The following is a 13293-nucleotide window of genomic DNA, read 5'->3' as shown; positions in this document are numbered from 1 at the left end:
TATTAGGCCTACAAAAAAAAGATCTTGTATTGCCCTTTGCGACCGACCCAAAAATCTTGAAATCTAGGGTCTGCTTTTTTTTGTACCATTTTTTTAGAGAGAAAAAATATTAAAGCATTCAAAAGTATCAGCCCAAAGAGAGTGAAAAAAAGAAGAACAAAAATTCAAAAAAATAAAAAAATTCTGTCTGACCGACCCATGTTTGGCCCCTAAAGGGCAATACAACATTTTTGTTATGCCTCCGTTACGAAGTAGCCGGAGGCATTATGTTTTTGGGTTGTCCGTCTGTCCGTCAATACGTACGTACCTCCCGTTCTTGTGATCGCGTTATCTGAAGAACCGATCTTTGGATTCCTGCCAAACTTTGGTCATGTATGTATCTTGCAGAGCCGATGAACTGATTAGATTTTGGGGTCACGAGGTCAAAGGTCACAGGGCTCATTAGGTATGCAAAAACAGCTCGTGATCGCGTTATCTCAAGAACCGATTGATGGATTGCTGCCAAACTTAGGTCATGTATTTTACTTGCAGAGCCGATGAACTGATTAGATTTAGGGGTCATGAGGTCAAAGGTCAAAGGCCACAGCACACATGTATGCAAAAACAGCTTGTGATCGCGTTATCTCAAGAACCGATTGATGGATTCCTGCCAAAATTAGGTCATGTATGTTACTTGCAGAGCCAATGAACTGAGTAGATTCTTGGTTCATAAGGTCAAAGGTCAAAGATCATGGGCTCATTATGTATGCAAAAATAGCTTGTGAACGCATTCTCTTTAGAACTGACAGATGGATTACTATTTAACTCAGGACATCTTGCAGAGCCAATGAACTGAGTAGATTTTAGGGTCATGAGGTCAAAGATCAAAGGGTCATTTATGTATATGAGAAATTGCTTGTAATCACGATATTCTGAGAACCTGTCAATGGATTACAATTGAACTTGAATTCGAAAAATTTCTTCTGTTTTGGTTTGTAAAATTGCTCTATGACGGAGGCATCATTTTCGACTGCGCGCAGTCGAATTCCATCTAGTTTTTGTAGGCCTTACTGATCACATCTAAGATTTTGATATATCTGATGATTGTGTTCCATTCATAGTTGTACTCGAGTTTGTTATTAATAAGTTAATACTCAGATATGAGAATCATATTCAATAAGAAATCTAGATATAGTTCTTGAAGTTCTTTGATACCTCTCTTATTTAATAATATATATTTAACTTTAAATTTGAAAAGATACTAGCAATAATCAATCGCTTAAACCATATGAACATTATATTTGTATACCGGGTATATTTATAGGTTGAGGTTTCTTTGGAACTGACTGAAGGATTCCGAATGGCCAGGAAAAGTCGTCCAAGGAAGAAGGTTTGTGTTGGTGGATCTCAGTCCCAGTCTGTGGAGTTCCGCATCCAGCCAAGGAAACTTGGAAACATCGCACTACAAGGTAATGATAACATGTTGGGATAATACCATTACCAATTAAGAAGTGCTCAAGCATTTTCCACACCATCTCTACCTACTGAGTAGAATATATACGTGTTTGTGCAAGCAGGACAGTTAAACAGACTCATGTATAAATACTGACATCCATCTCAAATCTCTCCTCGGTCTAAGCAATGTCGCATCATATGATGCTTTCAACTGTGGAAGAGTAAAATGTGCCCCAATTCTCTAAGATTTTAACCTTTGTGAAATATATTTCACTTCATGTGTACTCTCCTGCCATTCCTACTTTTTAGGTACCTTTTTACAAAAAAAAGTCATTTTCGGTTTGCTGCCCTTATTGTGGTTTGCAACTTGCATACATTACCCTTTCCTGAATGTTGTTGTCTTTACTTGTAATAGCACTTGGACTGTCTGTGAATGATCAGGATGCTCTGTGTGGTAACGAGCTTGTCAGTAGCAGTGTTGGAGCCAGAGACAGCATCTACAAAGAACTTTTAGTAGAGGTAAGTTGCATCTCCTGTCAGGCTTCAGTGCAGGAATTTGCTTAATCTTGGTCCAAAGTAAATCAAACACATTTAGTCTTGCAGCGTCCCAAGTACAGTGTAAAAGATCAAGCAATTTTGTTGGTTACTTGTTGTCATTGATAGTCAGTATGCATTTGTGGAAAATTTGACATCAGTACTTTTTCTGCAGTCCTCCATATTTGATTAAAGTGTCAAGCATGTTATACACTGGCGGGAACCTGTGTTTTTTGTTACTTTCTTGTCTCTCCATCGCGAGTGTTTCTACTCATCAATAGTAATGATGATGATAGTGGATTCTTGTATAGTGCTCATGTGTTGCACCTTGCCACTCACGGTGCTCCAATATTATTATTACCCCTGCTTTATTATGGCACTATTACAGCATTTAAAGGAATTAATTCCTGCAAGGTACTCATTTACCTCACCTTGGTCGAGTGTAAACCAATGTCTTACAAAAGAATGTTAATAATAATAATAATAATAGCTAGTTCTAATATAGCGCTTTTCAGGACCGAAGGCCCTCTCAAAGCACTTAACAGATATATAAATTATTACCCCGGTCATCGGATTCAGACTTACCTGCACACAGTGTATGCACATTCTCCACTCCCCGGGGAGCATTCCAGCCAGGCGTCATTTTTACAAGCGCACGCTTGCTAATCTAAGCACATTAGCTTTCACATCCTACCGGGTACCCATTTAACACCTGGGTGGAGAGTGGTAAATGTAGATCAATGTCTTCGCAAAGGACATTAGTGCCGCGGTGGGACTTGAACCGCGGGCCTTGTGATCCACAGTCCGGTGACATATCCACTCGTCCACGACACCTCCTGTGATAGGGATTTGAACCCTTTACCCGTGGTTCACAGTCCAGAGACTATACCGCAATGCTTCTATGTGTCTTATTCCTCCTTTACATTCTTTGTCTCTGTTCTCTCTTTCCCCTCCCCCTTCCTCCCTTTTATGTCATCAATCTCTCTCTGAGTCCATTCCATTCCTAAAAAACCATACATATTTGCATTTTAAAGAGGGTGATTTAGACAGACTATTCAACACTGTCATTACCTTTGCTCTGGCAAGTAACAATAACTTGAATGTTTGAAGCATATAATCATTATATCTCTGTATCTATGTTGAAACCAGGCCGAGGGGACTGAAGTAGAAACCACACAGAACTGTTACTTCTGCCCAGAGGAGGGTAAGTCTTTTATTCATTGTCATGGGTTTACTGAAAAGAGAGAAAAAATAGTTGTGACCAAAATCAATTTTTTTTTTTCTTCTTTTTTCTAATGTTTTATTTTGTGGATTTGTTGCAAAGTCACATCAAAATGCAGGCTTTTGAGTATTGTCAGTGATAACAAAAATCTGTAGCATATTTATAAAATTGAATTGGTAAAAAATATTTCTTATTTCTGATTGTGACACATGAAAATTGATTTAGATTTTCTTCCTTGTGGTTATTGTGGTTATTAGTTTCTTTCAGTACAGAGTCTTATTTTACGTCTTTTGCATTTTATCTTAATTGATTTGTTGTACATGTCTTAAAATGTTTTTCATTGTTTGAATTGATAATGTTTCATTTTTACTACATATTTACATGGATAGCAGATGCTATGAATGTATAGAGCTAAACAATGTTGATGGATTATGTGTTTTCTGGGGTGTGGGTGATGCAATGTGTGAAGGAGAGGGTTTTGTGTATGATGTAGTGTTGGTGATCATTGTACGGAGAGAGAGTAATTGTACCTCATCCCTGTTATCCCACGTGTAAATGTACCTTCCCTGCTGTATGTTGCATGCCCCAATTCATTTAATGTTGCCTGCATTGCCTTCATTTGTATATATCTACTATTTTCAAAATTACATTTATTGTTTCTTTTTGTTTATATTTTATGTAATTTTATTCCACTTTTTACAGGTTAAGAATTATACTTGCATTTATTCAATAATGTAGTTTAGTCTACAATAGACATGTTTATTTAATAAAAATCCACTCTGTACCTACATGAATTAGCAATGTTTTCATTAAATGTGAGTGTATTATTCTGACTTACATTATTTTGACATACTACTTTACATGGATAATAGATATTATTAGTAAAATATTACTTTACATTGATGTAATAGTGTCTAATATATCTTTATAAGATCTGAACATACTATTCTGGCTTAGACTACTTTAGCCATACTATTTACTAATGAAATAGATAAATGCATTTTTTATTTGGAAAAATATATATTCGCTTATGTTATAGTATGGGCTATATATTTATTAGATAGGAGTATATTGTCCTGGTGATGTTGATAATTGCATAGCATCTGATTTTGACTAATAAGATAGATTGGTAGCTTATTTTACCCACTAGTATAGGAGGCGAGTCCTCGCTTGCTAGACCATGGATAGACCATACATATTAGGTGAGTAGTGTATTCCATATTATATATTCACATATCTCCTAACCCATCTGATTGATACCAGTAGCTTAGATTCCAGGCGGTATGAGTTTTTTCCCCTCTTCAGTAGAATGTTAGTAACAGAGTTGATGTATTTATACCTGTAGACTATTTCTTCTCATCTTCTTTTCTTTAATTGAGAGAGAGGAGACAGTGAAGTGTGATAGTCTACAAACTCAAACTCTGTGTCATTGAGCGGGAAAAAATTCATATCTCCTGGAAGCCAGGCTAGCTGGCCATTTTACTGATATCCAGTCTGCTGAAGTGCGTAGTGTCGTGCTAAAAGAAAGCAACACCTTCAGATGAGACTTATCATTTGATGTTTAATTCATTCTGTTAGTTTCAAAGTCTTTGTATGACTCAAAGCATTTGTTGCATTTTAACTGCAATTACAATGGTAACACAAAAATTAAAAGATAGAAGAAAAAAATAACACACATTTGAGAATGTGATAATGTGATGAAAGCAAAGTATAAAGCCTCAATTTGTACTAAATTCCAGATGTACTTGCTCTGACATTTAATTTGTCTCAGATGATATGGTGCAATGTGAGATTTAAAAAATGTGAGATTTAAAAAATGAGAGATTATAAATACTTGTGTATGAGCGTGAGCATTCAGCCCTCTGGATTTCAGTATTTGGCCAGTGTGAATGTTTAGTCATAATTGGTGTATGTTCCAGTAATTTTCTTTTCTGTAGTCATCTCATGGAATGATCATAGCATGATGTATAGTCAAATGATTGTTACAGCATGGAAGGGTAGTTGGATGGCATAGTAGTTTCAAGAGAATATGAAAATTTAAAATCGAACAGTGGTGATTTGAATCATCAGTTCCACTTCTACATTACTTCATTCTTTTCATGTTAAGACATCACATAACATTCATTATTTTTTTGGATGTATACTAAAAGTTGTTTAAACTCTAGACTTATTGTAAATATAAATGTCAGTTTTATGGCAATCCTAGGAAATGATTGAAAAAGTAATCTTTAACAATCAAGGATTACTAGATAATTCCCATTCAAATTTTAAGGGAATCCACAGTCCAGTTTAGAAGTTTGACCTTGGACAATTTTGTTTCCTTCTACGACAATCCTTCCTTGCATTTATACAATCACAATAGACTATGTGCACCTACATGTATTAATGTACTTGACTTGACTTGGATATGTATGCATTTTGAAATGTTGCATGGACATGGTTCTCCAGTTATTTTCTCCACCTTTCAACTTCTTTCAATTGTATATCTGTATTATGGGAATGTGGAACAGTCATAAAGTACTATAACCAGTTAGCCTTGTATACTTGTTTTGTCATTATTTAACATTTTGTTTTTTTAACCCCTGCTATGAAAATCCATGCATCTAGATGTGATATATGTATCCCAATGCAAGATATTCCGTCCGGAGACTGTATGTATCTAAAGTGAACTTGTCTGAGATGCAGGGGTATTGATTAAGTGTAAAGTTACTTGTATTTGGAATGAATTACTTTTTTCAACAATATATTGTTTGAATGGGAATTTCTTATAATGCAAAGAAAAAGTTTAAAGAACAAATCTAACCAATAAAAAGAAATGTAAGGGACAACATTTTATCCTGCAGTCTATCACTTTTATGCAAATCTATAACATATGAAGTGCAGTGCCAGAAACTCATTTAAAATATCAATGAATTATTTTAACAAATGGGTCTTTTGGGGGATAACAAATAATTGTATAATAAAGTATTCTATAATTGTCTATACTGGAACAATATATTCTTTCAGAAAATTCTGAAAAGAGATAAACCTAACTCAAAAGTGTAGGCAATGTTGTGATCTTTTCATTCAAGCATGTGGAGTTTCAAAACTTTACACAAATCAATGTATCTACATTCAGACTCTAACATTCATAGAATTAGCATGTTCATCATTTTGTAATAACTAATACCATTTTCATTCTTGAGGAGAAACAGTATTTAGAATAATTGTCTTTTAATGTACATGTTTATTTTAATATTATGAAACTTGTAAGGTGTGTATAAAGTAATTGAGTATATTTTTCATGATTTTGTTTTTTAAGAACAGATTAATGAGATAATTTATAATCTGCTTTTAAGAAATAAAAAATATTATGTTTTGATACAACTTAGATTCAAAATAATGCCTCTCACCTGTTTAAGATGTATTTACTGGAGGTAATTTTTACATGAAGTGTTAATAATGATCTGTATATTATTGCATTTGAGTATCACACTATAATAGTTCTTCATTGTTTTCTTTTTCTCACACAGATAAACTGACAAGGCCAGGGGTATCCAGACATAACACTATCATCCCGCTTCTGGATGAAATTAAGGACAATTAAGTCAGACAAATTAGTTACCGTACACCCAGTAAAGTAATGGTTTTTCACATTATTTTATGGTTTGATGTAGACATTATCAAGTAAAGGCTCAATTTTTATTTCTGACCTTAACCCTTTACCCACTGGAGCTGGGTGGTCTCTGTAAGAAGCCTATGTGAGTGAGAGAGTTAATTGTCTTGGTGTTCCGTAGATTTTTGTTACATTTTTTTACATTTATGCATGCTCCATACTGAATAAGCAACAAGACAGAGACAAGTCAGAGAATATTGCAGCATACTTAAATGTATCAATAGTTTTTAAATCTCTTATATCTTTAGTAGCAACCACAACAAAAAAGAAAAGTCATTGCATGATTATTTCTGTGGAATATTCTAAAGGACCTATTATTTTCTGTTTGAATTTCCTGTAACTTTCCTCTTGTAGTAACTGAAGGTGAATATGAGAGGGTGTTTAATGTAACCCTACCCGATGGCATCGTTGAAGGGTCAGCTCGAGGAAAGGTCTCCATCACAGGTCAGTATAAGCCATGAGCAAGTTTTTCTAATGCAAATTGGTAACATTGATTTGTTTAATTCACTGATACAACAAAACAAAACAATATGTACATGTACAATGCGTCCCAGAAAAAACGAAACCAAGAATTATCTGTTTTATCATAACTTAATCACAATTATAATTAATAAATGACACATATTTTTGGTTTCCTCTCTTCAAATTGTTTTTAATCACTCATGCATGAAATATGCATCATATGAGTTGCATCAAATGAAAGAGGAGGGTCTAAACAAATACGTGTCATTTATTAATTATAATTGTGATTAAGTTATGATAAAACATTGATAATTCTTGGTTTTGTTTTTTCTGGGACGCACTGTACATTTTGTTTTGTTCTGTTGTATCAGTGACTTAAAGAAATCAATGTTGCCAATTTGCATTAGAAATAATTGTTCAGTTTGTTTTGTTTTTTCTGGGTAGCACTGTATAACTCTCAAAATGTGTGTGAATGATATACAAAAATTTCATCTGTTGAGAGCCAGAAGGGTGTTAACTCTTGGTTTAGAAAAATGTGTATGCCCTTCTGGTTCTCTGCAAACATTTTAATGTTTATAAGTGAGATTGAAAAACAAATTTTAAGGTGGGGGATATACCATGTGCAGCTTTTCTATTGAATGAGGCATAGCCTAATTGAATGGAATGCTGCCATCTTTCACTGTTTTGAATAGTTTATTTCCATCTCAAAAGAATGAGAAAGCTTATTTCCATTGTTAGAATATAAAGGCAATTGTAATCCATTTTTGTGGTTGATTCAATTTCGCATGTCTTTAGTAACGATATATGAATGAAAAAGTAAATTTGAATGTTGACAAAGTCTTTCCTTTCTTGACAAGCTGTAAAATATGTTAGAACTGATCACTTTTGAATAATAATACTTTTTTTCTCACTTTGATCATCAGGTGACTTGATGGGCCCAAGTCTGTCTAACCTTGATCACCTGATTCGCCTTCCTACTGGCTGTGGAGAACAGAACATGCTTGGATTTGTGCCAAACATTGTTGCTTTGAGCTATCTCACAACGACAGACCAACTAACACCCTCTGTTGAGAACAAAGCAAAGTAAGGGATGAACATCAGATTGTGAGAAGATACTTTGGTCCATGTTTGGTTGTATGTTGTTAACTCAAAAACATGAGATGGATCAATTTTATTTTCTGACGTATATACAGTGAAACCTGTCTATAAAGACCACCAAAGGGAGACAAGAAAACAAATTCTTAGGCAGGTGGTCTTTAAGTACGGGTCCCCTTTGTTCAAGTTTCAATGAGAAACTATTTTCAAGGGAAACAAAAATTGTGGTCTCTGTAGACAGGTGATCTTTCTATACAAGTGGTTGCAAGAGCAGGTTTGATTGTATATTGTTATTAGTTCAAAACATTTTTAGAACATGCTTGGTTTTGTGCAGTAAATTAAAAGGGTTTTTTCTATATTTGTTTCTGTAGATTTAATATGAAACGTGGATATCAACGTGAGCTCAACTACCGTCACCGGGATGGTTCGTACTCTGCATTCGGTGAGAACGACCCTGAGGGAAGCACGTGGCTGACTGCGTTTGTTGTTCGCTCCTTTGCTCAGGCCTCGGACTACATCTACATTGATAAGGACGATCTCAAAGTCAGCATCTCCTGGCTGAAGAGACTGCAGAACCCAGATGGGTGCTTTGAGTCTCGTGGGAAGCTATGCCATAAAGACATGAAGGTGAGGAGTCTACTACAAATATCTAGGCCTGGAACTATCCTCAGGAGAAACTCTCACCCCAGACCATTACTACCCATCAAATTTCCATGTAGGCTCATCTACCCCCCCCCCCCCCCCCCAATCGGGGACAATAACCCAGCTAGCTGAAGAGCCTCTAGAGCCCATTTTTCCAATAAAGCCCTTTTTTAATCTTCTGGGAATTGTGCCACAGATACATGAAGAAGATGAGGAGTCCAGGACACCTACCCCCTGTACGAAACTGTTCTTATTGTTTCGTTGATAATTTGCATCTACTGCACATTAAGGAAATGAACTTCTTGTTGACAACAGGCAAGGGCATTGAATGTCAGACTTTTGGGGGTCATGATTCATTTTGATTTGACGAAGCAAAGAATATAAATCCTTCTTTATTTTGTATATGATGTTACAGGGTGGCGTTAACAGTGAGAGAACTCTGACCTCCTATGTCCTCATCTCACTCCTGGAGGCTGGACTTAATCTTCAGGTATGTATCCACGAGTCTGCACTTCCAAAGATGGTGGTGGAGGTAGTGGTGGTGATGGTGGTGATTATAGTGTTGATTAGGTTCAAGATCATTATGATAGGGGTTGGTGGTGGGGTGGTGGTGTTGATAGTGATGATGATGATGATAGTGATGATGATGATGATGATAGTGATGATGATGATTATGTGATTATGTGATTGTATGCTGTGGTGAACCAATTGCATAATGTTTACTCGACTTCAGCCTTATCCTAATATCCTTGGACAAATACTCTCTTAGTCCTTCTTTCCAAATAAGTACATATGTACATAGGGAAGAAATAAGTTCAATCATTTGTAATACTTTGAAAGTTCTAACATTGTAACTGTGATGTACTTGGGTGTTTTACAAGAATCCAATATCTTATTAGTGAATTGGAGATGAACATGTGAGAGAAAAGCATGAACTGTGTTCAGTTAGCCATGACGGTTATTTCTTTCATTCATACGATTGTAGAATCCGGTTGTAAGTGATGCCCTAGAGTGTGTGACCAAGGATCTACCTGAGGTTGAAGACACCTATACCTTAGCTCAACTTGCCTATGCCTTGACGCTTGCTCAAAGTCCTCTAGCCCAGGATGTCATGGATAAACTAGAAACTAAGGCAGTTCATGAAGGTTAGTTGATGGTGTATCATTAATGTCTTCTGCCCCAAGTGAATCTTTGGCATAAAACAAGAAAATCTGACTAAGGATTAAGCTCATAATGGTATTGAATCAGCCACTCCTTAGACTTGCTGAAATTCCTCTTGCTCAAGATGTTATGGATAAACTTGAAACTAAGGCAGTTTATGAAGGTTAGTGGGTGATGTAAAAAGAAACATGTTTTGCCCCTTTTGAACAGTTGTTTTGAAAATGAGAAAATATCTCCAAGAATTGTACTGAATTATACTGAATCAGCCTGCTCTTACACTGGCTGAAAGTCCTTTGTCCCAAGATTTTTTGGATGAACTAAAATCTGTATTTGAAGGTCTTCTATCCTCAGTGATTTTTTGCTTTGAAACAAAAAAGAAAGCTAATAATGATACTGAATTTCTTCTTGTTTTTGTCTTTTTAAACTTTAGATATCTTGCTGCAGAAGGAATTCAAGAAATTTACACTTTCCTTGTCTAGCTTGCACAAGTGCAATTTTCCCTTCAAGAAAGTGCTTCATTCAAAACAGTTTATCATTACAGAATATCTTCAAACATAAGAGAACAGACTAACATCAATTACAGTAAAGATGATATATAATCATTTAATTTAATTTTATAGTTATAGAGGGATGTTAAAATTTTCTCTGAAATCAATATACAGGAAATAAGTTTATATTCATATTCCAACTTCCGTACCAACTTTGCTTGCCTACTCAGATGGTCTCACATACTGGCAGACCAACCGTGCTAAGCCCAACGGAACCCTCAACCTCTACGCCAACCAGGCCCCTAGCACAGACATTGAGATGACCTCCTACGTTCTCCTAGCCCTGATCGGCAGGACCACAGACATCACCCAGGCCCTCAGGGAGGGGAATCCTATCGCAAGGTGGATTATACTTCAGAGGAACAGTAATGGTGGATTCTCATCTACTCAGGTAAGATTTAGTCATTCTTTTAGATGTAGACACGAGGGTTGGTTCCACGAACCATCATAAGTACACAGTACAAGTTCACAGACATCCCAATGGAAAGGGTGTTAGATTTAATACATGCGTTTCAATGGGTTGTTCGCAAACATGTACTTCTTACGGTTTGTAAAATGCCGCCAAGGTCTATTTTTCTTCTTGAGGGCCTTGTGAAACGGGAATTTACCTTTGATTTTTAAGAAAATTGCTCTCATTCAAAGTAAAAGAGTTAGAGAAACAGAATGTTTAGTTATCAAGTTTCTTTAAATCTTTGACGATAGGGGATGTTATTCTAAATGCGGTAATCTCCCTTTGTCTCCCTCTCAGTAACAAATCTGCTGAAAACCAATCAGAAGCAAGGATTTCACTAGCTTATAACAAAAACTATCATTTGTCACTAGTGACAAGTTTTGTGAAATGGGCCCCTGATCTTAAAATAAACGGTCCTTTTCATAGAAAGATGTTAGCCCATTGAAGCATAAACTTGAATAGCTTTAGAATAATCCATTTGAAATGCAAGTATTTTGAAGTTCAGCTGTTTGTTGAAACCATTCCACTATGGAAAGTTCTCCCCTTGCCATCCATTATTGTTCATTTGATTGTTTACAGGATACAGTAGTAGCCCTGCAGGCTCTGGCTGAGTTTGCCAAGGTTGCATACAGCGAAGGAACCAGTATCAAAGCCTTTGTGGAATTCACGCCTCTAGACGACGAGGGATCGGGGGAGGTGTTCCCCTTCACCATCACCACCTTGAACAGGCTAGTCCTAGAGGAGGAGACCCTACCAAGTCTCCCTGCTCAGGTCACACTCTATGCCTCAGGGGCTGGCTGTGCTCTCTTGCAGGTATGATCTTAAAAATAATAAATAAATGACATGGATATTTAATTAATATAGCGCTGGTATTAGCCAGGCTCTGACGCTCATGGTGCTTTACACATATAACCCTGGTCATAGCCGAGCTGCCAAAGTAACTAGGGCTCAATCATATCGGGTACACATTTACACCTATAAGCTCTCATTTACATGTACCTTGTCAAGGAAAAGGGTATGTTTGTTATAAAGGGGAAGGAATCAGATTTTTTCTTCAAATTCACAACACAATATCTTTAGAGCATTTTACTGTCATCTAGTTAAGTGATATTGATTGAATCAAACAGTGAGGTAAATAGTGCAGCAGAAGGGGTCTGCTCACTATTTATAAGAGCCCCTATTAAAAGGATCGCTATTCATTTTGTTACGCATTATGAATAGTGGTCCTTGTGGATAGCGAGCTTGACTCCAGCAGAAAGCCTATTTTGAATAGATGAAAGAGATATTCAGTTTGACTACCTGTAGACAGTTTGGATAGTTTGATGATTATCTTTATGTAACTCTTTCATTCTGTAAATCATATCCTGTTTCACTTTCTTACCTCATTTTTATAGAGCCATATTTTCTGCAATGGCATTGACAAAATTTAGGATCATTTATTAAAATGTCATATTTATACTCTTATGAATTGTGCACTACGTAGGGTTCTGAATAAGCACCCAAAACAAACCTGAAATTGCCTCTGGTCTACAAAGAGTTCAAAAAGCAGAATATGGTGTTCAATCAGGCTGAAAGAGCATTTCATGTCAACTGACCTAATTACCTCAAAACTGAATTGATTCATCTCCTCACTTTTTCCTTTCAGATTTCCACCATCCACAATGAGATTCCAGAGAGTCCAGAGGATGCTGGCTTTGAGTTGGATGTACTGGTGCTGGAATCGTATGAGTCGAGCAAGAACACAAGATGCACCGATTACTACATGAAAGTCTGTGCAAGGTACCGTGTTTGACATGACATTAGCATGCATATCCTGTTCTACCTCTTGTGATATTATTGTACATTTAAAAGTCATGATTATATAAAATGATGATGGCAAGTTAATTTGATTAGCGGTCACAATGATTAGTTAGAGATACTAGTTTATTTGGGTAATTTGGGGATTAATTTTAGATATTCATTGCATTTTTGTCAGAAAATATGTGATATTGTGGATTGTTTTTGTTTAACTTAGTATAGGTGAGAAGTCTAACATGGCCGATGAAAAGTAGAGATGAGAATTTCTTCTACTCTACATTTTCCCTTTTCC

General features: G+C 36.1%; 1 protein-coding gene across 10 annotated transcripts in view; it reads left to right on the top strand.

Annotated features, from left to right (window-relative positions):
• The window catches only part of LOC757285, a 113201-nt gene that overhangs the window by 38217 nt on the left and 61691 nt on the right, over nucleotides 1-13293 (top strand). For all 10 annotated transcript variants that reach the window (XM_030977023.1, XM_030977020.1, XM_030977021.1 and 7 more), the window contains exons 19-29: nucleotides 1304-1448; nucleotides 1850-1953; nucleotides 3118-3172; nucleotides 7200-7289; nucleotides 8231-8390; nucleotides 8774-9029; nucleotides 9460-9534; nucleotides 10030-10189; nucleotides 10924-11144; nucleotides 11784-12017; nucleotides 12850-12983. In XM_030977023.1, coding sequence (XP_030832883.1) covers nucleotides 1304-1448; nucleotides 1850-1953; nucleotides 3118-3172; nucleotides 7200-7289; nucleotides 8231-8390; nucleotides 8774-9029; nucleotides 9460-9534; nucleotides 10030-10189; nucleotides 10924-11144; nucleotides 11784-12017; nucleotides 12850-12983 — 1634 coding nt within the window. The remainder of the gene's footprint in view (nucleotides 1-1303; nucleotides 1449-1849; nucleotides 1954-3117; nucleotides 3173-7199; nucleotides 7290-8230; nucleotides 8391-8773; nucleotides 9030-9459; nucleotides 9535-10029; nucleotides 10190-10923; nucleotides 11145-11783; nucleotides 12018-12849; nucleotides 12984-13293) is intronic.

Source organism: Strongylocentrotus purpuratus, unplaced genomic scaffold, assembly GCF_000002235.5.
Source record: "Strongylocentrotus purpuratus isolate Spur 01 unplaced genomic scaffold, Spur_5.0 spur5_scaffold_9, whole genome shotgun sequence".
Lineage (NCBI taxonomy): Eukaryota > Metazoa > Echinodermata > Echinoidea > Camarodonta > Strongylocentrotidae > Strongylocentrotus > Strongylocentrotus purpuratus.
The sequence above is the reverse complement of the archived record's forward strand: the minus strand, read 5'-3'. Positions and strand labels throughout refer to the sequence as shown.